The sequence below is a fragment of the Scomber scombrus genome, chromosome 7 (genome assembly GCF_963691925.1).
Source record: "Scomber scombrus chromosome 7, fScoSco1.1, whole genome shotgun sequence".
In the NCBI taxonomy this organism is placed as follows: domain Eukaryota; kingdom Metazoa; phylum Chordata; class Actinopteri; order Scombriformes; family Scombridae; genus Scomber; species Scomber scombrus.
The window spans coordinates 9,508,120-9,533,766 of record NC_084976.1 but is presented as its reverse complement, the minus strand read 5'-3'; the positions used below and the strand labels follow the sequence as shown (position 1 = coordinate 9,533,766).

The window sequence follows — 25,647 nt, the reverse complement described above, 5'->3', positions numbered from 1 at the left end:
GTACGGCTGACGTCGAGTTGTCTCTGATTGGTCAAACGGGACACGAGAGCACTCACAGGACTGTCTGACCCTGCACACCTGCCACAGGTGAACACACTGTCCCGCAGGTGTGCAACAGGGTCCTGATGGGAAATGAAAGTGGTTTAATGACGTCAGTAAATGTTTTGGTGCTGACAGCATGCTCCGTGCGTTGAGACTGATGCATCACATTTTAGTCAGCACACACATACTGTACCACACATACGCATATAAGCACACACATATGTGTATGTGAAGTAAGTTCCCCCTGCTGACATTAAAGCTTAGTCATCACCTTCAGTTCCTTGTTGGCAGAAAAAAATAAAAGGGAAGTTGGACCATTTGACATAAGTCTTAGTTCTGATGAAAGAGAATCACACCATTAACTGAAGGCAGCTCTGGTGTAGACAGGAGCATCCAGGGTGAGGAGAGACCAGGGGAAGTCAAAGGTGAGCAGGAGGTGAGAGAGGAAGGTCAGGAGATGAAGATGGCTGTGGATATGACACGGAGCTGCTGGCTGCTGTTCACACTCTGCCTGAAAGGTAAGATCCTGATGAAGGTACAGTAGGTACCTGTTGCCTTCATGACAATATTCATACTGCACAGGCAAACATCCAGTATTCTGAATCATACATATGTGGAGTATATTCAGCACTGAAAGAGTCCATAAGAATCAGAGGTCTGATGTGCGGTCACATAGAAATGGTTTGAAGGATCACTTCAGTGGCAGATGTAAACACTGCCACATCAAATATTTTAATATTAGACCTTTTTAGTTACTATGAAACTCGTTGTTTGTGTGTTTGCTTTGCACCAGAAGTACCTGTTCATTATGAAAACATCCACTGAGATGTAACAAATACTGCTGTCATTCTGAACAGTCAGATTAATCATTCCTAAGAGAAAAAACTGTGTAATGTCAAAATAAGCTGTAACACATAGAAAACAATTCTTAACTGTAATGTCACAGAATCATATTATTTAAATTATTGTTTTGTTGTTAAATTATGAATGTAGTAATTTCCTTCATAAACACATTCTGTGCCTTCAGGTATCCTTGCAGGTGATTGGTCAGTCAATCTCCCTTCTGGACCTATCTGTGCTGTGACTGGCTCATCTGTGGTTCTCCCTTGTTCCTATGACTACCCCCAGACCTCTAGTGGGACCAAAGGAGAGGGACAGCTCTCAACTGAGGTAATTCAATAAAGAAGGCATTGTTAGCGCTCAAAGTATATCTTCCTGCAGCTTGTCTGTAACCAGCAGACTTGCTCTGCAAAGTCTGAAATCCCTCATTAGAATGAATGGAAGTATGCAGCTATATGGGTCATAAACATACAACAAATATCTGCTATTTTACAGTACTTTATTTCCTGTATTAGGCCAAAAGGCTCGAGACTGAAGGAGCTGAAGGACAACAGTACAACGTTTTGTCTGCGATGTGGTGTCTTGAACAGAGCCGCTGTATCACACCGAGGTACTGATTAAAACACAAGACCAGACCTGCTCACCCTCTGATTATAGCAAAGAACTCTCAGCACAGAGTTGAGACAAACATAAACATATCTGTGTGTGTCTGTCTGTCCATGTCAGATATGTATTCCACAGTGCCGGCATCGCCCCAGATCCAGCCTACCAGAATAGGGTGCAGTACCTGGGACAACCAGGAACAAAGAACTGTACTCTGAGGATTTCTGATCTGAGAGAGTCGGACAGCGGAACCTACGTGTTTTATCTCATCACCAGCCATCCGACACAGAAGATGCCAGCACAGAGCGGCATACAGCTCCTTGTGGCAAGTAGGGGAACATTTATTTAAATTATATCATAATATAAGTGAATGTGTAACAGACCACAAATCTAATAACATAGAAAAGAAGAAGATGGAGTCTTCTACCAAGTACTTCATAATCATCTTAATGTCTTAAATAAAAGCATGTTGTGTCGTGTGTATCATTCATTAGCACACCGTCTTACTGTCTTTTGTCACATGCTTGTCTGTTGGTCAGCCTGTCTGTAAGTCTGCTTCACCGCACTAGCTGTTTTGTAGTGACTGTTCATGAAACAAACTAAAAGTAAAAACTAAGAACAAAACTAAGAATAATTGTACTTTGCTCACTTATAGTATCAACACTCATAACACAACATAAGTGTTAATGCTTTAACACCTTTGGATTAACTACTTCCTCTAGGCAACTCTCTGTTTGATATGTGTGCTATTTATGAGAAGTAGAAGTGAAACTGACCACTGACTGCAAAGAAATAGTGTATAAACTCAGCTTGACATAATAATCTGTCAAGAACAAGTTTGAATTTTTCAAAGCAAGTCCTAAATTGGTGTTCGTATCCAAATCACCCACAAGCAAACACGTTAGGACAAACTGAATCTTGTCTCTGCTGAACTGAGAAAAAGAGGATTTAAGTCAATTTATGCTTTTAGACATTGTTGAAGAATCTGGATGACACATTTGGGTGTGAAGAGTGAAGTGGTTGGCACTGGGAAGTTGATGGTTTATTCTTAAGTAATTATTGAGAAACGTAAAGTCACATTTTGTTGTCTCTTGTTTTTCACACGGTTGCTATGCTGGTAAGATGTAGGATTAACAAAACAACCAAAACAGTAAAATACAATATCATTTGAATTAACTATCACACAGCTGTATATTTGTATTACGTATATGTAGAAATGTATTCAAGCTGCAGTTGTCCACAAATATTCATGACACACACTCTTCATGACAATTGCACAGGTTGAGTGCATTCATCCAGTTAAACTTGTAGCACTGAGGATATTTCTTGAATTTTCATTGAGCAATACATTTAAGGAGGCTGTGGTTTAAGTTTGATATTGTGGTTAGGCAATGAAGAGTTTAGTTAGTTAGCTATTTAGACCTGCTGAATGCTCAAAAAGTCGGTTATTAGAGGGCTAAGCTAAATTGAAACATACTCTTGAAAACTGCACGAAATAGGAGACTTGTGATTAATCGGGAGCTAACGTACTATTTTATGGCCAACTAAACATCTTGTTATCATTGGTATCACAGGTTTAGTGCTGCCATGCAGAGGCTAGATTGGACTCTGCAACATTTTCAGAAACATGAGACAGGGCTACAGGCAGCAGTGAAGACACAGGACTCATGTCCTCAGTATTGTTTTCTAAGAATATGGAGACCTGAAGAGCATTTTTGCTTTAGTAAGTTACACATAGTGGGTTTTTAAAAGGTAGGTAGCAATATTTGTATGCCCATTGTCCTTAAATTTGGCTATTTAAAAAATATACAAGAGAAACATAGAAATTAATAGTTATGTATCTAACCATTTTCCCCACTTTTCCCAATTTATACCTTGTGGGGTAGAAAATACTGTTCAAAACAATCAATAGACCGTCATACACAATTACCTGTGCATCTGCTATCAACTCACTCTATTTCTCATCTTCCCTACTCCTTGTTTTTTCCAGAGTCCACCAGCGCAGTCGCAGCGTTAGTGAGTCCCTCCCGTGACATCACTGAGGGGGCAGTCTTACGTCTAGGCTGCTGCAGCCCTATGACCAGTCCAGACGCCCATTTCAAATGGTACAAAAACACAGACTCTAACCCAAGATATACTGAACAGGTGTGGAACATGACTGCAGTTACATCTGCTGACTCCGGCAGCTACTACTGCCAGATACATGCTGGAGATAAAGAAGAAAAGTCAAATATGGTGGCAGTCGATGTACAATGTAAGTGATGATTCAGCCTGATTTAAGTCTCCAAAACATATGAAATCATCTTCTAGATTACAACAACTTTATTTTCTAATGCTACAGAGAATTTATTAAGAATTGTTTGGCATGATGAAGCAACTTCCCCATACAGTTTGAAAATAGGTTTAAAAGAAGTCAGTTTATCCGAGTCAAATATGACTTGACTTCCTTCTCCTCTAGACTCTCCTCGAAACACAGCTGTCTCCATCCTGTCTTCTGGAAAGCTGGGAGATGATCTTCCTGTGACTCTGACCTGCAGCAGTGATGCTAACCCTCCTGTCCGCACATATACATGGTACCAGGGTGCAGCGTGCCTCCCTACAGCAGATAAAAGCTTTTATCAGGGAAGAAGATCCCGGGTTGACACAGTAAGAGACCAGACATTCAGCAGTGTAAACATCACCGCCGACAGAGACGGGCAGCACTGCTGTGTGGCACTCAACAAACACGGATCACAGACTTCTGTTGTAAGCCTCGGAGGTTCCAGTGGTAGGTTTATAAAGATTCATATAATCTGCTCCACAATCCTGCATTCAAATGATCTCAAACTCTACCAATGATTCTGAGTGTGCACAGGTTTCTTATTACATTTGTAGATATTAAACAACATAGAAACTCATCTAAAATAAGAATGACTTCAATGACTCCAGCTAAAAAAGGTGGTGCTTACATAACAGCAGGGACAGATTAATACTAAAAATATTGATGTAGGTGGGATTATTGCACACACTCCCCTTTGACTATGATGGTTAGTTGTTATTTGGAGGGAAGACAAAATAGGCTAAATGTTGTATAAGACATGTAAGAAAGCATAGATCAACTCCCTCTTTGTCACATTACATTTTTCTTCATATGAAGCAGATCACCAACTACAAGCTGCATTATCATGAAGTCCAGTCAAACATTGATAAATACTCATAAGGTACATACTGAGCCCCGGGATGTGTTTTGTCCAAAGTCTATTCATATTGTATTGGGAAAAAACAGTTTCAGACTGTTTGACCTGTAGTAAGTTCTGGATCTCACCACTGGTCTGTTCATTCCAGCAACAACCCCATCAGCCCCAAGAACCCCATCAGCCCCAAGAACCACATCGGCCCCAACAACCCCCTCAGCCCCAACAACCCAATCAGGAGTCATCACTGTTCTAATTGGAGTGACCATCACCATCATCCTACTTATTATTATAGCTATGGTAGCCTTAATCATGACAAGGTGAGTTCTTTGCTTCTCTTATAACCAGACTGTATTATAATATTCTTTATCACCAGTTATATTTATTAGAAATCCTAAGGGTTTGTCAGATTAGTGGAAAAATGAAATAAACTAACTAATAAGACAATCGAGTATGTGACCTATAGTAAAAGCCTTTGCTTCAGTACATGTAATATGCATCACAAGTGTGTAGTAAACAGGATCATGTGACACATGATCAAATAATGAAATCATTTCTGAATTATGTTTCAAATTCTTATAAACGAACAAACATAATTATCTAAATGTCAGTAGGTTTCATTCAGTATTTTTTGTTCCTTTCAGAAAACAGAAGTCGTCCACGCACCAGTCATATGTCCTCACTGAGACAAATAATACTGGACCTTAAAGATCCAGCAGGACCTATTCTGCATCAAGTTATATCCACAACACCTTACAGCCACCAAAAGCACACTTTTTACTACTGTATATTTGAGTAACTCTACATGGGTTGACTTGGTAACTTTGAGCTTTCCTATCAATAACTTCTGTCACTCTCATGTGATTACATTCACCCCTCCAGTGACCAAGAAAGCAGACACCTTAAAACCAGTTTCGCCTCATACAATTTGATGTAGTACATTTGCAGGTGCTTATGCAAATGAAGACATTATGTACAGAGAGCACAAACGTCCGAGAATCATTATCAACACATATTCACACATTTGTTCATGCATGCAACACTGGTTTCCTGTTTATTTCCTGTATATTAAGGCCGTGAACAGCGATGAACTCACCTGACTTATGAAATCAACAGAACTGAAGTGAAAGAAAGACTGTTGGAACATTTTTGCCCTGTCGGTGCAGAACTGATTATTTCTTAGAGTGCAATTGTGCTGCAAGATAAACTAAATGCTGCTGCCAGGAATTAACAAAGCAATTTTCATTTAAAAAAAACGTATTTATTATAACTAAGAAAATAGACCCTTCTTTTTGTTACTAGTTATGCCCATTTTTATGATTTAGTTGGTTGCAGGAACATATGTGACTTTGAATACAGTCTCCACACTTCATCAAGTCTGCAGATCGTAGGTGCCATCCACAGTTATTGTTATGACTGATACTTTCACTTTACTGATTTTATTAACATACCGCAGCACAGAGTGCACCAAGTACTGTGTAAGCAACATCCAGAACACTGAAGAATCTGTAACTGTAAGCCTGTTGGTGGTGCTGATGATGATGAGCATGAAGATGACGGAAAATTCAGTCATAATGATCCAATTAAAATGCTGTTAGCAGTTAGGACTGGGTCATATTTGTGTGGTTTTCAGTAAACTCTTCAGCATGATAAGACACCAACAGATATTGACCAGAGCCTGAGGAGAACTGGAGGAGGATGAAAACCAGGAGGACAGTGACTCTTTAACAACAGGATACGCATTTACAAAATGTACTTGGATATCTTCATCTTGAGAGTTTATTTCTGAAATGTTGACTTTGTCTGATTGATTAAAGTGTGAATAACTGTGGAAAGTGGTGCAAACATGATCTATTTTTAAATAATGTAATAACCCAGGAAGTACAATGCTTCATTTCCCAGTAGTTTAAATCTGTGTACATCTGTTTAAGCTCCTGTAATCAGCTGTATTTACATTTAGCTGTATGTGTTTAGCGTGTTTGTGTTTTTAATGAATGCAATGCTGCACATTTTGTAATGCCCCATATTTGAGCTTCCATCTTATGTACAATGCTTCAAATGTTCTGTACAGTATATTACTGTATATTACAAAATGTGTAAGATCTCAGATTGAATTAAAAGCTTTTTGTGCATACATGTAAAAAGGTATTTTTGCTTTGAAACAAATTAGAGTGCTTATTTCACAGCTAAACATGATAATGACACAAAACAATAATCATAACATGATGATAATCAAGAAATCATGATAACATGTTTTACAAAACATAATGTATAGATACATTACAGCAGCCAGGTGTTTACTGGTTCACAATACTATTAATAAATAGGGATCACTGGCTTATCATTAACTGTTACATGATGCTAAATTCTGCATGTCTATCTGTATGAGGCACATGATCTTTTTTCATCAGATTCCTGTGTGAAGTGAAAACCATAAACTCTGCTGTTTTCTCAGCTACTGTTAAAATATTGTTCAGTAAATAATAGCAAAAATATAACTTAAAAAACAAGGGTAACGTTGAGGTCTATAAAGCTACTAAGTTGGTAGACTGATGCAACATTACAAGTTTACCAAACAAAATGTACATCTGTATTTCAAACTCAAGGGGGCACCATATCCTGGTCTGACCACAGTGGTGCTGGTGACAGCAGTATGTCATATAGACATAAAAATGAAATACTGGCTTAAAAAAATGCATGAAAAAAACATCTTTACTTAAATATACAAAGCATATTCACTATAATAATAACACTGTGACTGCTATGAGCACTGCTGCAGCCATAAGATGTGAGTCTATACTCAGTAACACTTGAAATATTGTATTTGACTCATGAAATTAAAAAACAGCATAACGGTTCTCTTGCTAACATTATGGTCAGTAGAGAGCCATGAGAATGACTGTGCATTTACACTGTGGGAATGACCGAGAAGTGTAGCTGCATTTTTCAAGCAGGCAAACTTGTTACTCTACTGTAACTCCAGCACATTCTTGTGCCAGTGTGCCAAGTCATAGTGTAATAAAATGTCATCATCCGTCTCTGATTCCTTTAAGCAGGCATTTCCCTCTGTGTAACCCTGTTTTTTTGGCCCGCTGGCTGGGTGCTGATATTTTCGTAATCGTGGCTGTGCTCCTGAAAAGCGAAGGGACAACATGAGACATTATGTGAGAAACTGTAATGGATTCATTTTAACACACCTAGGTTGTCCTCCTCACCTCTTCGTCCACAGCAGACTTTAGGCAACGCCTCCTTTATGTGAAAAAAGACAAAACTTTTCACTGAACTCATCAACATTCATGACTCATAATAAAATTACCCATGACCAACTGATGCAAAGTAAAACTGTTGTGTAAAATCAACTTACCAAATCCATACAATCACCAGTGGAAGTAACAGTATTATAACAACTTTGACTCCAATACCAACAAGGAGGATGACACGCTGAACTATTAGTAAAGAGAGAAAAAACTGTGAGAATATAAACTTCAAATCTACAACAGAACTTCATTTTTTTCTCTTCTAACAAACATAAGATTAGAAATACTGAAGACATCATAAACAATTTGTCCTATTTTTTAGAATCCGTCAATTTCAACAAATTTGACATTGTAACATCCTTCCAATCTAGTTAGTTTTCAGCATTTGAAGTTCTGCTTAGCAATTTTACTTTATCTGAGAAGGTATAATCAACCAATGAGGGTCAAGTATTGTATGGACTTTAAAAAAATAAATGGTTATATTAGATTAATTATGATCTTATGCTGGGTTACTTATAAATAATCAATATCTAAGTAGATCCTAACTGCTCTGTGTAATCTATACTCACTGTCTGATGAGTCCACTGTCAGCAGCACCTTGGTTGAGTTGTTCTCCCCCAGACGGTTCCTGGCCTGGCAGAGGTAGAGTCCGGTGTGGGACGCCTCCACAGAGGGAATAGACAGCACCTGTCCTGAGCCCACCTGCAGCAGCTGGGAGCTGGAGCTGGGAGAACCTGTGCTCTTGTACCAGGTGTAGTTATCAGCTGCAGGGTTAGCTACACTGCTGCATGTTAGATTCACACTGCTGCCCTCTGACAGCTGTCCAGATTGACTCAGCTCAACAGAAACATTCAATGGAGGACCTGGGTAAAAAACAAAACACCAGTACGGTCACCTATAGTCTGCATTTTTCGCACAAGTAACTAGTTTGACGACCCCTTTTTGGTTGAAATTTGTTTCAACACCCAATGTGATGTCACAGGGCCCTGCAGTAGACTATTAAAGGTGCTGTGTAATGTTTTGTAACCAGACATAAGTTTTTATTCACTGTTACTCAACATAACTCATTATCTCTTTATCTGTGATCTAACACATGTGCTGAATTAATTTCCTTCCTTAAAATCCTGCATTGTTCACTTCTCTGTGTTTATCTGGTGCATTGCTGTGTTTCTCTGCACATTAGAGCCGTCTGAGGATCAGTGAAATGGTGTAAAACGATAGGTAGGATTCTACAATTTCATACTTACTTTCAAGCTAACTGAAAGTATCCATAAATAATCCAACCATTTCAGCCAAAGCAAATCAAAAATATATTGTTTCATCTATTTTTTTAAGTCAGAAAAAAAATATGTTTTCAAACTCCAAATGCAACCATAAAAGTATGATGTTTAAGAACAGCCTGTAAGTCATTCCTAGTCAACTTACTCTACTTACTCTGAACATCCAGCGCCACAGGGTCTGACTGCACAGACTCCTGTCCTTTGACAGCACATGAATATTTCCCAGCATCCTCTGTCTGGGCCTGGAACTCTGGTTTTGCTACTGGATGTCCATCTTTGAACCACACTGCGGTGGAAAGTTGGCAGGATGTCCCACATTCAAGAATCACATTGTCTCCTCGTCTCACAGGGTTTGGGTTCACTCTGGCTTTCAGGTCTGGGCATCAATCAATTCAAGAAACAAAGAGCATGATGATCAGAAAAGCTGAAAAATACCCAAATTTGAACTGAGCAGAGAACAATCAATGCAGGAGAATTTTACCTGTGAAATACAGATACACTGATTTCTTACTTCGCCATCCATATCTCTCTGTATCAAACCTGAAGTAGTAATATCCAGTGTCATTATCCTGCAGGTCATGAATTGCCAGGCTACAGTCGTGCAACTGGTCTCCAATATATTGAGTACGATTTTCATACAAAATCAGTTTTGAGAGCTCAATCCGTGTCCACTTTCCATCTTTTAATTCACCCTTGGACCATTCAGTCTTCAGAACAGTTTCCGCAGCTGTGTAGTTGTACGAGCACCTGAACTCCACCGATGATCCTCTCACAGCACACACATTTGGGGTTTCAAAAGTCACTGAATAGGCACTTAAAGTTCCTGCAGATCATGAAACATATGATGTGTTTTATTAGTTATTAATTTAATGTCATTTTAAAAGCTGAATTCTTCTGGGAAAATGAAATAAACAATAATACTTTTTAACTTTAGGATGTGATTTGAAACAATTAGAGGTCAAATATTGTTATGCTGTTATGAGAGCATTAAAAGTAAACAGACTCGATCAAACTCCAATCTGTAAAGCTAAAACAATGAGCTGAAATATGCTAAAATGCTCCTTAGAGTGGAGAATTCCTCACCATCTCATACAAGTAGTCATGTGATCCATTGGTTATTACAAATATTGGTTATAGCTACTTTTTGTCAGTTAGATCATTTTTTTTCAATTGATTTCAACCAGATGTATTTCCTATAAATGTGGCACCTGCGGCTCTATGTGTTCTGTGTCATGCTAATCTTGCTCTCCCTGGGTCTGTATAGATTCAGCAAGTTTCCCAAAATATATTAATTGCACACAATCGACAAACTTCAAGCTGCTGAGCCTCCAACATCTTTTCAAATAAACAATATTTTTACATGAAATGCTTCAAAAGTTTGTTTCTGAGTCTGAACTAAAGTAAGCACAGAAACTATACTATACTATACTATACTGAAACTCTACAGTATATCCGGGGCAGCTTGCCAGCTAACCAAACCACCCTGAATATTCATCTGTGCATAAAGCATATAAAACAGTACCAGTCAAAAGTTTGGACACAATTTCCCATTCACATCAATGAGAAAGTATCCAAACTTTTGACTGGTACTGTAGGTATAGGGTAAAGTAACATTATTAAGAAAAATGTGTTTCCTTACCTGGCATTACAACCAGAATAATCCAAATCCAGCTTTCCATCATTATTAAAATCAATCTAACATGATGACACAGAACATACTCATTACTCATTCCGTCTGCAGACGGTATAACACTGAGATTAATGTCACAAAATAAAACAAAAGACACGTTGCTTCTAAAAGTTACTGTGATAATACTCACTGACTAAAGCAAGTGAACTTATCCCTTGGTAAATTCTAGGAGGTTTTTTCTGTTGACTGAAAAACAGAAGTGGGTGTTTTTTTTTTTACTTCCCTGCTTCCTGTCTGCAGCAATCACTCAGACAGTTGCCATGTAAAGTTATTTGGAGCAGAAGACAGAGGGTAACGGCAAAATGAATAAATTAAATCACAACCATGTACTTCTTTAAATGAAAAGAACATTTGTTAGAAGTGATATCCAAATTGATCTGACACTAAGCTATAAAATGTTCAGTTTTTCTATATCAAGTCTGCTGCTCTCCACCGATCACATTTGATTGGATATATTTATGTATGACTACAGGCTTTATGTGCTTTATAGGTGGGGGAAACAATATAAATTGACATATTAAGCATATCAAGGATAAGAAACTCAGATACACAGAATCATTAGGATTTTTGAAAATAAATGTGTGTTTTTGCTATAAAAAGAAACACAAACTGTTGTCAAACCAAGAATGTGAGGTTAGCACTTAATGTGTTCATCATCACTGCACTCAGCTTTGTTGCTTCCTCTCTTAATAATCTACATTTATGATAATCCAGTTTCATTTCCTCTATCAACATGAAGGCTAAAGAGACAATGTTCAACAGTCTGCAGATTCATGAGAAAGTCTTGACTGAGTCAGTCAACCAGGCACTCACAGTAGCTTTACATTTTTGTCTTTTAATTTTTTTGTTTTTTATTCCTTCTCTTTATGGTGTCACTTGCTCTGTCTAATCAATTAATTGTAAAGCACTTTGAACTACACTAGCCTGTATCAAAGGTGCTATATAAATATAGTTTGATGGATTGATGGATTGATTTAAAGGAACAGTTTGACTTTTTGGAAAATATCCTTATTTGTCACAGGTGTTGGTACACTGTAAATGCAAACATTGACCTTAATTTATGGCAGTATTTTACTTTTACTTGCTTACATTGAGTTTTCTGTACTTTTTACTGGCTTACTTGTTTTATTTAATAATGTGAACTTGACTTTTCTGACTGTAATACTTGACTCAAGTCATGGGACTGTGTGCATGCGCATGCGCATTGACACTTGGCATACATCTACCACCGGAACCAGAAGCAGGCAGCACTTCACACCAGTATCTCAGTACACACTGAAAGGCTCTCATAATATTGTGAAATAAAACTGTAGCGAATATGAAAAGTGAATATATAGTTGAAAAGTAAGCCTTTCCTGTTTTGAAGGAAACAGGAAGAATTCATACTATGGGTTGGCTCATGATGAATTTGAAATACTTAACCCCCCTGTTGTCCTCAGGTAATTTTTGACTTAGGATGACAACAGGCATTAACTCAAAAATGATATATAGTTTAATTTAAATGAGGACTATTGACCATAATTTCCAAAACTATGTGTGAAACCTGTGGTAATTAGTCAGAATGAAGTTGGCTTAAATTAAATTCTGTGTAAGACCTTTAAAGGTAGGTACATATATATGTATATATATATAGGTATATATATAGGTATATATATAGGTATATATGATAATTTATACTTTATAAACCAAAACCACAACAGGAGGGTTAAACCACAATGCATGTTTGACCTTTAATGTGTCTCAAATCCAAACTTTATTCATTGAGCTAAGAGACAATGAAGAGGATTTATTTATTGTTTTTGTTGCATTTTTTTCTGTAATGTCGAGAGTTTTTAATTTATCATATTGCTGTGCCACTTTGGGAAGGGTGGGGGATTTTCGCAAAACTTGCTACAGTTTTAAAGATAGTGCCTAAGCAATCAGAAAAAACTGTAAATCTCCTTTTAAACTATGTGAGGGAAAATCAAAAAGAGACTGAAGTAGGAATAAGTGAGGGAGGAATAACGTGTGTGTGTGCGTGCGTGTGTGCGTGCGTGTGTGTGTGTGTGTGTGTGTGTGTGTGTGTGTGTATGTGTGTGTGTGTGTAATCGTGTGTGTGTGTTTGTGTTTAAAAGTAAATGGCCAGCAGAAAAATGTTGCATGATTAGCTGACATTCCCCTACGCAGCTATTATTGGTTCTGGCTGGCCGGGCCTGCTCAACCTGTTTGTTTTTCATTTATAAATCAGGAAGACGTCCACACTCAGGTGCCTTTTTGTTCTTCTTTCCCCCTAGAAAGAGAGGGAGGATGGAGTGAGGCAGATCGAGAGCTAAAGAGAGACCCAGAACTGTGTTTGGAGAGGCTGATGGCCTTGTCACTGTTTATTGACAGTTTATTTAGACTACTAAAAAACTAATTTTTAGAGGAGCACCATCATCACCAATAAGGAAGCTGACTGCAGACCTGTTAGGGGAATTCCAGTTCCTTGTACAGTGAGTGTCTTTTCTTTTTACCATTTATTCTTATTTTTCTTCATTTCTTGCATTCACAAACACCCTGTCAGATTTGCACACAGAGCAGAACTCTGGTTGACTAATTTGACCTAATATAGGGTTTTCTGTAAAGTTAGGGAGTGTTTTTTAACATACTGACACTCTTAACACCCTAAAAAACATGTTAGTGTGAATGCTGCCTAGACAACTCTATGTTTGGTTTATACAGTAGTTGCTCATCAGGTATCGACACCAACTTACCTATAGCCTATATGTATTCTAATCCTATATTGTTGTATGAAAAGTATCATTATTTTATCCAAACTTTAACAGATAATAAGTCAAATATATGAAATAAGAGAGGAAAAAAAGGAGAAGAGGAGGAAAGAAAAGATGAGGAAGATGGTTTCTCATATCTGCTTGTTACTGTTGGCTCTTCTCCAAATCACCACACCCTCCTCAGGTAACTAACCTCATCCATTATTTAATAATATAAGATTTCTATATGTTGGGTTTAAACTTTGCAGAGCATGCTCACATTAAAAACAATACATCTCCAAAATGAAAATATCTGTCGTGGGTTATGAATGAATAAAGTCATAGTAGGAAATGATTAGGATCCAAAATTGAATAGTGCAGCATACAGGAAGCTTTCAATCTGGCCATGAACAATGTTTTTCACTTTGAAAGACTTTCAGTGCAACTTTAGTCAATGGATAAAATTTGTGTCACACTTCCTCATTCCAGGTGTAAATCCCTCCTCCTTCCCAAGGCAATGTGCCAAGTAAACATGATTTTTAAGTCATTAGCACATTTAAAAGTTAATGAGGGACTTTGCTTGAGGTCACATATTAGATATTAAAGTCATGGTGACATTTAGTTTCTGATTTACAACACACAATAAGGATGGGTGGATATTTGTTTTTGCATATAATAACTGTGGGTAGACACTGTAAAATGTTATTATGTGTGTATATTAAGGATTATGAATCTGACTTGATGAAGCTTTAACCATAACCAAGTGATGTATCCTTTACACTAATAATTATGCTTTTAATTATCTGTAAATATGTTGAGTGTTGAAACACTAAATCACACTGAATCCCTCCTCCAGCCCAAACTGCCACCACTGCTATCCCCCCCGTCAGTGCCACCACCACCATTTCAGCAGCAAACCCTGCAGCTCTCAGTTACAGCATACGGCCATCTGGCCTCACTGTGGCTGTGGGAGAGCCTGCCGTGTTTCGCTGTGGAGTGCCCAAAGCATCTCCAAACCTCACATTCACCTTCTTCGGGAGTCATGGCAACTACAGCCTCACCTGCCCTCAGGGCCACATGGAGGACATCCCCCAGGTGAGGAGGAGATCGTCTGCCTGTATTTATTAGTACATAATCCGCCTGTCTTGCTGAGTAACTCTATCATGTTGTCACACACACAGACACAGAGCTCAGAGTCAAATATTGGACTGTCCTGAATCTTATCATACAAGAGCCAACAACAACTACAGTATATTTAATTACTTAAATATATTTAACTTAATATAGAAGACAAGAAGACTGTAAATTTGCATTTCACCAAATGCAGAAGACAACACTGGACCATAAGTTCAGTATGTTTGCGGCCCCACAGCCACAACTGAAATCTAAAGGATTATAACTTGAAGTTAAATTAGAATTTAGTTAAGTATAAAGTATTAAGATTGTTATCATACATTCGTACATGGTGAACCTGTTGTTGAAATGGATGTTAATGCCTTTAGTGGCATGTTGACCACTATTAATTCTGCAGCTGCTGCAGCAACACTCCAACCTTCATTTAATCACATATAATGTATTCCTGTGAAACACTGTTCATTCTTCCATTACCCATTTCTCTTTTCTTGTTGATTTCTTTTTCTTTTTTCCTGTCCTCTTTTCTTCCTTTCTTCATCTCCTTCTCTGTCTCTCTCCTCAGGGTCTCTATGGCAGTTGTGATATGAAGAAAGGACAGTCATTGGCTGTGTGGACCCTCAAGGGAACCTCTTTTTCTGACAATGGCACAAAAGTTGTATGTCAGCAGTCGAACAATCCTGATGCACCTGATGCCGTTCTACATGTTTATGGTGAATACTAAAATAATATTAGTTGATGTCTTTGTTGGATTTGAATGAACCCAGAATACTGAAAAACATGATTATAGATCATGATAATAGAAACACCACATCCCACCACATTCTTTCTAATACATCCAGTTTAATTCTTTCAAAGAAGCAAAAGGGTACAAGTTACTGAGCATGTTGATTACAGGAAAAACTCTTTTAAAAAATGATTTGCATTCCTTTAATTCTGAACTTGTTGATCGTCAGACTTGAGGCTTTCAGTCATGCAGACACTACTGACTAATTGAGGAAAACCCCATAGCCCACAGGCTGACAAACAGCAGCTGTCTCAGAGAGGAAGTTGTAGTGCCTGACGTGATTTAGATTTGGTAAAAACTCGAATGGTTGAAATCATCCATTGTGGTAAGACATTGAACCTGGAAATATCATTCACTGTGGGAGACAGCAAATGCATAACAGCTTGTCCTCATTCCCCGTTGCACTTCACTCATCTTCTTTTTCCATCTTCCATTTCCAGTTTGTCTTGTTATTTCCCTATCACATCATCTTGGATTTTCTGCTGCTTTTAGCCAATGCATACTTTCTAACCTGCGTCATGTTTTCTTAACTTTTAGATAACGGAGCCAGTTATGCCACTCTCATTGGCTGCACCATTGGAGGCTTTTTTGGCATCTTGTTGGTGTTTGGTTTATCGTACACCATGCTGCAGAGATCTGATACCCTCCAGAGGTGTTTCAGTAAGTTGTGGCTCAAATTCAAATACCTTGACACTCTGATGTACCCTGGGAATTAACTTTCAAGAACCATGCTGTAGAACTGCTCTGCAACACCTTTTGCATTTGTTTTCTCCATGTGACATCTTCATAATCATAGAAACACACTTATTCTGGTATAAAAATGTAAATCCAGATAAACAGACTGACTGGAGATTGGAAATCAAGTAAAATATGATGGTTTTGTTCCTACAGGGGGAAAAGAAACAGAAGATGATATGACCATAATAGTAACAAAGGACTAAAAGGAAACATGAAGCTAAGGAAAAGATAATGAAGACGTTGTTTTGTTACATAAGTGGAACCTCCATTAGCCTTTCAGAACAACAGAAGATAGAAAAAGGAATTCACTGTTTCTATTTTTAAATTATCTGACCAATCCTCTCAGTGAAATGAAAGCTGGATTGAACACATCTGGCGATGATGTCAGAAATATCTTGTGGCCGGATCCTGTCTGACCACTAATATCTTCAGTTCATGTTCTGGACTCAATAATGTGGACCCTGCATGGATTATTCACATCCTAACAGTGAATCATATAGTACTGAGCACTTCAATGTACAAAATATGATTTCTGTAAGGTTCACTGGCTGTCCATATTTAAATCATGGAGATGTCTCCCCTTGTGATGACTAAAAACTTTTTAAAATGTGTGTAAGAAGCAGTAGTCATACTTTATTTCATTTTGAAAAGCAAGTATTTCTTAGATAAAACTGTCAGCTGCAGTTTCACAGTTTCTCCACTTGAGGGAAGCACCTACTCTACTGATAACACACTGTTCAATTCTCTTTAGAAAAGTAAATAACAAACACACAAACAATCTCTATTTCCATTAGAACATGTTGCATGTCCCTGTCAACTCAAACTACAGTCAAAAAATCGCTATTCCTTTATTTTGGATTTAGTCAAAGAAGTAAGTTAGATGTGATAATGTTCTCATTAGTGTTTTTATGCTATATATTTGTAATGTAAAGAAAATTGTCCCATTGCATCTGTGGTTACTCAGTCACTGTATTTGGATGAAGGCTTATTAAAGTAGTTAGATAGGTAGATAACAATAACAAGTAACAAAGTTAATAAAGTGAATACATAATACCAGTAACCAGTGGCGATTATAGACCCTTTTTATGGGTACTAAAGCACACCTAAATTTGATCTCAGCACCCCTAAAAATAAATATATATTTGTTTTTTTTCCTAAAAATGATTTTATACAAATGTAATTATTTTGCGAGCCTGTTTATTAGAGATGGGACAAACACTCATGCTACAGGTTCAAATGGTTTAATTTTAACAGCTTTAATGTACTTTGGATAGTTCTGTCATTAATATATAATCTTTAACTATTAACTATCTCAGGATCCTCTCTGTAGAAATCTGTGATTGTTTATTCTGGACCACTATTATCATGCACTATAATAGACCACTCTACTATATTAATATTTCTTGTTGTAATGTATGTTATCCAGTGAAATGTGTAATTTTGTAATTTTGAACACTTGCAGGGCATTGTATGTCATATTCTCATTAGGAGCTGAGCCCCTCTAAAAGTCTGATCCTAGAATCTCCCCTACCAGTAATCTCATGGGTATGTTTGTTTTTTTCTGCGGTTGTTGATGTTTATTTTTCATGCACTTCATGCACTGCTTTTTTATTTTTTTATAGGTATTTTATGATTGCATGATTGAAATATGCTCTTGTTTGTTGTCACTTTGTTGTTATTAACGCCATCCAGTACGTGAAGTACACTCACGTACTGAGCTTGCTGTCATTGTGTGGCCTATGATCAAATAAAAGTTAAATGATGTGAATAGATGAGCCGAGTGCCCTTAAAATCCTTAAGAGGAATGATTCAGTCACTTCTGTCATGTGCCTAAATCTCACTTTGGGTTTGTTGTTTGGATTACTGGATGATTGGACTTTACAGCAAAGGGGAAGGTGCAATGTAATACCATCATCATAAAGATACAGTAACAGAAACTATTTACAATGTTTTGTATGTTTTTGTTAAGTTTAGGGGCCATGAAAACTCAGCAAGGTACACCAGAAAGTTCTACAATCCCAATATTCCCTTCATTGTAGAGTATACCTGCACTGACAGATATAGTATCAACATGTAGGCAAATGCAGAATTGTCCACACATAATGCACACAATATAGATTTTGCAGTTCCCTCATCAAAGGGCTGGTTAAATAGGAAATGATTTTACACAGAATCAGAAACACAGCAGCTGCCCTTCCTCTTTAGCTGCTGTTATCTGGCAGTTAGCATTTCAAATATAAACATCAATGTACTCTAATTCATTGGATGTTTATTTCTGAGTCCTCCTCATCTTTATGCAAGTCCTCTGCATTATTATCAACATTAAACTGCTGCATATTTGCACTGATGCTGTTTCTGGACAGAGTCACAAAAAGTTATTTTCTATTGTGACTTGGTATGTAAACTGGCTGCAATTACTATAATGTGTTTGTGTGTAATGTGAAAAGCAGAGAGTGGCCACCAGAGTAAACACACACACGGAGCTGTGTTGCGCTTTTGATCACATGATCAAAACTTTGTCTCTTGCTTCCCTCTGGTGGTGAGCACTTTAAATGTCAGCTTGTGTCAGGGCTAAGGATGTTTCTCTCCTTCATCCTTCTGTGTTTATGTTGTGTTACTTGTGGTAAATGACAAAAAGTAACTTTATAAGGAGTTATTGAGTTATTAGCAACTTTAAGTACTCCAGCCATTGCTGGACAAGTACAATTTCTGATCAAAATCTTTGCTAATTTGTTTATATTTCACTATGCCATCCACTTAATGTTATTGTGTTACCACATTTTAAAGAAACAGACAGAGATATAATTCAATTAATTAAGCACTAAACAATGCAATATGACAACTGGTATTTGACTTCCATCTACTGTGGTCTTCATTTCCCTAAATGCCTAAATGTGTGCTGTGACACCTGTTGTGAGCAGCACGGACAGCCAGAGATGCACACACACACACACACACACACACACATACACAGACACACACACACACACACACACACACACACACACACACACACACACACACACACACACACACACACACACACACACACACACACACAAGTCCAATCAGCAGGAGAGAATTCTGCTTCGTCCATTAGTTGATACAACAGAGGTAGTATTGAGCAACGTGTTGACTCAGCTGCTAAGCTACACCTCGGTTCACTCCATGATAGGTTTCTGTCATATTTTAGTGTCTGTTTTCTTCAGATTCTCCACAACTGATTAAAAACACTGACAGGCATATGTTGGGATAGAATGACTAGAGATGAAATGAGAATGTGGTTTTAGTAATTGGCCAGCTCCCATCTTCTCTCCTTTGATCCTTCATTTTGTAGCTCAGAAATGACCTTGCAACTGGGCAGATATAGCAGTAAAAAAAAAAAGAAGTAAAATATTACTGTTACCATCTCTTACATGTTTCACATTCTTCTGTAAGATATTTCCAGATCTTGTAGAAGCTCTCTTATCGGCTGCCTCACTGGATTTCACCCACATTGTAAGCTTAACTGTTTAGGGACAAACATCCTGAATATCACCATAACCACTGTGTGTGTGTGTGTGAGTGGTGTGTGTGTGTGTGTGTGTGTGTGTGTGTGTGTGTGTGTGTGTGTGTGTGTGTGTGTGTGTGTGTGTGTGTGTGTGTGTGTGTGTGTGTGTGTGTGTGTGTGTGTGCACGCGCTTGCGTGTGTGGTCTATCATAGGCTACTTTTAGGGACACATTTCATTTCAGACTTGTTAACTGGGGATCGCTTGTCCAATTGGGGACAAATGCCCTGTCCCAAATGGGAAAAAGATCATTTTGGGGTAAGTGGTTAAAGTTAGGGTTAGGTAGCAGTGATGGTTAGTTTAGGGTAAGTCTCAAAGAAATGTCCCCAAAAGTGACCATGGTCTGATAAGTGTGTGGTGGTGTGTGCACATGCATTTTTGTTACCTTTTTGGGACTGTTTCCAGTATGAACATCAACCTTGTGTGTGTGTGTGTGTGTGTGTGTGTGTGTGTGTGTGTGTGTGTGTGTGTGTGTGTGTGTGTGTGTGTGTGTGTGTGTGTGTGTGTGTGTGTGTGTGTGCGTGCGTGTGTGTGTGTGTGTGTGTGTATCCACTGATAACCTACTTTGTTCAGCGTGTGTTCTCAAGATGACCTTTAACTGACAAAGGATCAGTTAAACTTGCGACAGCTATCAATACGTGAGGAAACAGAGGTTAACTATTGGAATTAAAGTTAAAGTATAACTAGATTTGACAAATATCGAGTTTGGCAAATGGGTAGACCTAGGATTTTTATATATGGCATATATTGTTGAAAAAGACGCACAATATGACCAGGGATATGATTATAGGCTTAAATAGGCATGTTTCATTTCATCTGGACTTTAAATACATTTACAAATGATTTTTCAGCACATGTAAATGACAGGGTTGCTATTGTGCTCATTTTGTTCCCCCTTTACCTAAATAGTCCCGAGGAATCCCAAAAACACATTAAAGGCATCAATTTGTCACCTTGTTGCAAAAATGTAATCTTTGATTCTATTTATTAAAGCTTGAATTTGGACAGCTTTCATTTTAATTTGATTAATTTGACAGTTTAAAGTAGTACAAATCAGGTTTAGACTGATCTTAAAGCTTGTTTGAAGGGACTCTTTATCTAAAAGTTGTCACAAAAATGAACAATACAAACCCTGAATATAAATGTAATATAAATACAATGGTTTATTTCATAAACATGACATGCATGATGGACTGTTTCTAATAAGGTTTTCATGGACATGATTGATCAGCAGTAAGGATTAGATGATGTCTGTTGTTTTACAAAATAATATTGGTGACATGTCATTAAAAAAAACAATTCCTTTGGCTCTGGAGTCAAAATCATTTTAAGGTATTCATGCATGTAGGTTTTAATACAAGAGACAAGCTCTAAACATTCATCACCAGTTACTCTCTGTCAAATTGTTGTATTATCACTACCACACTCACCACCACCACCACCACACATGCCTTGAACCATGTCTCTTTGTCTCTGCCATTCTCTATCTCTTCTGGCCTCACAGTATGTCGAGAGGCTGATATGTGCCTCAGCTTTGTCAGAGTTTGACAGGAAAATGTATAAATAGTCGCAGATCACCCCTGTGACACACACATGCACTCATATTCCTGCACATTGCAATGCATTGCTGACCAACAAATCTACACACATTCATACAGGACATATGGGACCTTGCTTTTACAAATTTTACAGTCTGCAAACAAAGCTGCATGTCCATTAAAGGGAATTTAGTCAACATGAGCATCAATGCAATTCTAAAACTGCCCCTCTCATAATGATAAGCAAGCGTCAATAAAAATTTAAAAAAGTCACCCTCCTGCCCTTGTGTAGTAAAAGGAAAATACCTGTCAACCATCAAACCAACACAGCGCAATCCACTCCAGGGAGACAGGAGCATTGGGGAACACCTGGATACCTAACAGAGCCCCAGAGAGCTAACAGATAGCAATGAAATCAGTGGCGAGTGAGAGAGAAAAAAAGAGATAGAAAGAAAGAAAAGAATCAACCATGCAGTACACACTTTCTCTCACTCCCTCTCCTCCCTCTTTGAAACACTAAAAAAACACTTGAAAAAACAAAAGAGGGAATACATAGTCTTGTATCTGTGCAGTTTTGGCCACTTCAAGACTTTTAACCTTCAAAAATGCAGGCATTTTCATCTTATCATCTCATAGTTTGTCTTTGCTGTATGTTTTAAATGACTGATATCCACTCTGACCTTGCAGAGACAGCCACAGAGCAACAGAGACAATACAAGGCTCAGATTTTGCTCCTTTAATATACTGCTTAGACACAGCATGAAGCCTTCATTGACTATCACTGTTGAATCAAAGCTATTGTAGTTTTTAATTGCTGCTCAGAGGAGAACAGATTGAATATTTTAAAGGATGAACATGAACATTTGAGTGTGAGATTAAGTGTGTAGTTCGTACAATGTGGCTTCCTCACAGCCATATACTGATGCACACACACACACACGCTGATGTTTATGGAATAACACGGCCACCATGTAGAGTCACCCCTACAACCATGACACATTCACACTGGATACGTACACACACACACACAAAAGTTTATACCCCAAACAAAGAGGAGGAGCAGGCGCTACTTATTCAGGTAAAATAGAAAAGACAGTGTCTCCAAAGATTCACACACACACACACACTCTCCTCGGCTCCTGAACCCGACAGCTCAGGTAAGAACAGGCAGGATGGGAGTCAGGGTCAAGGTCACATGTTTTGTGACATAAATTGGATGCCAGGCGTTGTGATTCTTGTTTCATTTTTAATAATGTGGATTAATAATGTGGAAGGGTTCACTGTGAGGACAGAATATTTGATAAAGGACAAAGTAAAAAGTGTGTGTGGTCATTTGAGGAATTTAAAGATGTGCTTTTGAAAAGCTTTGCAGATGTGGAGAGACGAACTGAATAGAAAATGTGCTTTCGATGATTAATCAAGGTTGAATACTAACAGATGATAAAGGAATTTTTACCTCCATTTTTGTAGGGCATATTGGACTTCTGTTTATAATTAGTAGCGTTTGGTTCATGTAAGACAGACCCAATAATGGTGCAATGTTGTTATTTCTAAATAAATGCATTGCCTTGCTATCTTTTCATTAAACTTTTTACTGTATGACAATTTAAAACATTTTAGAAGTCAAGCATGGTGGTGATCTGTTAAGTGTAAACCACTTTTTTTTTATATAAAAAGGCAGCGTCTATTCTGTCTGTTGCTGTTCTTGTTCTTGCTGCCATGTGAGCAATGGGAGGCATTTTAAGACATGGGCCTGTTTGACCTTGAATAATGTCACACTAACTGATAGCTGCAAAAACCCTCCGACAGAGGTCATGACAGAAGATACGTTTAAAAAAAAGTATATTGTATGTGTATATTGTCTCTTTCTTAAAAAAGCTGGTGCATACTGAATCATCCAAGTCAGCATTTAATCTGATTCTCAGACTTATCAAACATGCACAGAAATATTGGTAATGTGTCTGCTGTGTATGATTTAAATAATAGGAAGGCTAATAGTTCAAGGGCAGGCACTATATTTACAAAATGCTGTAAATGCTCCACTACATGTCAGGCCCAAGGATATCCAAAGTCAGTTAGAGGTGACAGGGAGGTTACTGAAAAGCCCTTTTTCTCACAAAGCTAGTTGTTACTGTGCATGTGGAGAACAGTACAATAAGTCAACTAAATACTATAATGCACAAGGAGATTGGTAGAAGGCTTTGGTACATTTGTTATTGTAGCAATAACATTTTATGACCAGTCCAGCCCAATATCCTAAAAAATACTATTTTATAAATACTTTATATGACTGTTTTCTTTTCATATAGATGTTCCATATGAGCTCAAATTCATAAATTCAACCAATAATTGAAGGAGAAAAAAAACCACAGGCGTAGAAAATATCTGTAGATACTGTAAAGCACATGACAGTGTTTGTCTCAATGTGATAAAGGGGGTTTGAGAGGAGACTGAAGGAAAGTTGTCGGGTGACCTGCTGAGTTTCGCCCCTGGACAAAAAATGATCCGCTGTTTACTCTCCAAACACACTGAATGCATCCCTGCTGACGAGACACTGACCTCTCACACCACAAGGACATTCCTCCTAAGGAGAGGGAGAAGTGTAGCGTGTGTGAATGTGAAACAAGGGAAAAGTCACTGGGGGAAAAATAATCTATTTTACTCTTTCTATTCTTTCTCACACTCATGTTTTCTTTCTTGATATTTGTCTCTGTGTTTGCGTCTCTCAGCTGTGTTCAAGATGAGACATCTCACCCTTGTGACTGTGATTGCAGGTAAACAAGAGAGATACATAAGCCATTTCATCATCAGTGTCTTGTAACTTATCACATACTGACACATGCTGTAGTCTAGCAAGAACTGACTGTGTATTTGAGACGACTCCCACTTAACAAAATTAACATTTCAATCTTCTGACTTTCTTTCAGTCCTGTTCACCCTTTTCGTGGAAACTGAAGCAAGTAAGGGCAAAACTGCTTTCACCTGATCTTGTGCTGAGATTGTATTGTTGGGGAACTGGTTTGAAACTTGACACATTAACTGCTTTGTTTCCTCGTAACAAAGGCCTGATAAATCCACTGTCGTAAACAATAGATTGCCTTATACGACGCAGGGACTGCAAACCTCTCAGTGTCTCGTGTTTGTTTGTCCCATCCCAAAATAGAGGCTTTAAACAGACCAAATGTATCCCAGAAACATGTGCCAACGTGTTGAATGTGCCACCTTGTTGAGATTTTTAGGAGCTTGTCAGTAATTTTTCTTTTCCCCTTTTCAATTTCTCCTTTTGCTCTTGTGTTCTGTCTGCAGACCCATTCGTTTACAGTAAGTACAGACACTTTTATCTCCTAGTTATTATCACCAGTAGATACAATGATAACATTCTATCACCTCAGTCATTTTACGGATTATAGTGAGATTATGCAGAGTATCATGTATTTAATCTGATTTGTGATATGAAAATTGCAAAAAGAATCAAAGCTATCTGTTGTGCAATTCTTTTAGATGAAGCATGAATCAAATATTTGTTGATATTCCATTTCACTCTGGGATATGTTTGCTTTGTCGAGTACACCAGGTTCCCTTCAACCTCTGCTATTATTGTCTAACAGACTATGAACGGCTACGAATCGGAGGTCTCATCTGTGCCTGCTTGCTGGTGGCGGGAGGAATCAGTGTCATACTCTGTGAGTGCTACAACTACACATTAAAATACCATGGACTCTGTTGACCACATGTTTATGAGTAAACATTTTTGTGTGAATAAAATCTTTTTAAATCCTCTAAAAATGAAAATCATGGAGCTACTGTATGTCATTATAATAATCAGAGAAGTAATGAGAACGTGGCTGTGCATTAAAGTGTGTAACACATCCTGGTTTTCCTTTACAGATAACAAGTGCTCCAGGAGTGATAAGTAAGATTTTCTTTTCTACCTCCTCACAATCCAGACTATGTAAATACTTTCTCGCTTTCTTCCTTCCCACAATGCCATGCTAACTGTCACCCTGCCCTCCTCTCCTACCTTCCTTTGTAGAAAAGAGGAAGATGACAGCAGTGAAATCTGATAGCTTTGCTGCCAAACCGGTTTCAGCCAGGGAGATGAGCAGACAGGCGTGAGATGATTAGAAGATTATACCTGAACAGACCTGTGCAAAGAAACACCATTAAAAAAAACAACTTAAATGCTGCTGAAGTTCTCCAAGATGCTGACGCAGCTCCACAGGTGGACATGTCATGAGAGAGCCCCTATTATGTTTCCATTTTGCCAAGGTCCGTGATTTATCTTCACAAA

The 25,647-nt window shown here is 38.0% G+C and overlaps 2 protein-coding genes across 2 annotated transcripts; one reads left to right on the top strand and one right to left on the bottom strand.

Moving 5' to 3' along the window:
- Nucleotides 1-461: 461 nt before the first annotated feature.
- Nucleotides 462-5,411, top strand: LOC133983559 (sialoadhesin-like). The gene is made up of 8 exons (XM_062422681.1): nt 462-560; nt 1,070-1,212; nt 1,398-1,492; nt 1,609-1,814; nt 3,476-3,739; nt 3,944-4,252; nt 4,810-4,978; nt 5,303-5,411. The coding sequence occupies exons 1-8, from the start codon at nt 500-502 to the stop codon at nt 5,364-5,366; spliced, it is 1,311 nt and encodes a 436-aa protein (XP_062278665.1). The 5' UTR covers nt 462-499; the 3' UTR covers nt 5,367-5,411.
- A 2,264-nt stretch (nt 5,412-7,675) lies between these two features.
- cd22 (cd22 molecule) lies at nt 7,676-10,953 on the bottom strand. Its single transcript, XM_062422683.1, has 7 exons — nt 10,835-10,953; nt 9,677-10,018; nt 9,350-9,571; nt 8,485-8,778; nt 8,023-8,104; nt 7,874-7,907; nt 7,676-7,790 (listed from the first exon to the last, which is right to left on the bottom strand). Exons 1-7 carry the CDS (start codon nt 10,923-10,925, stop codon nt 7,707-7,709), a joined length of 1,149 nt encoding a protein of 382 aa, XP_062278667.1. The 5' UTR covers nt 10,926-10,953; the 3' UTR covers nt 7,676-7,706.
- Between the last annotated feature and the right edge of the window lie 14,694 nt (nt 10,954-25,647).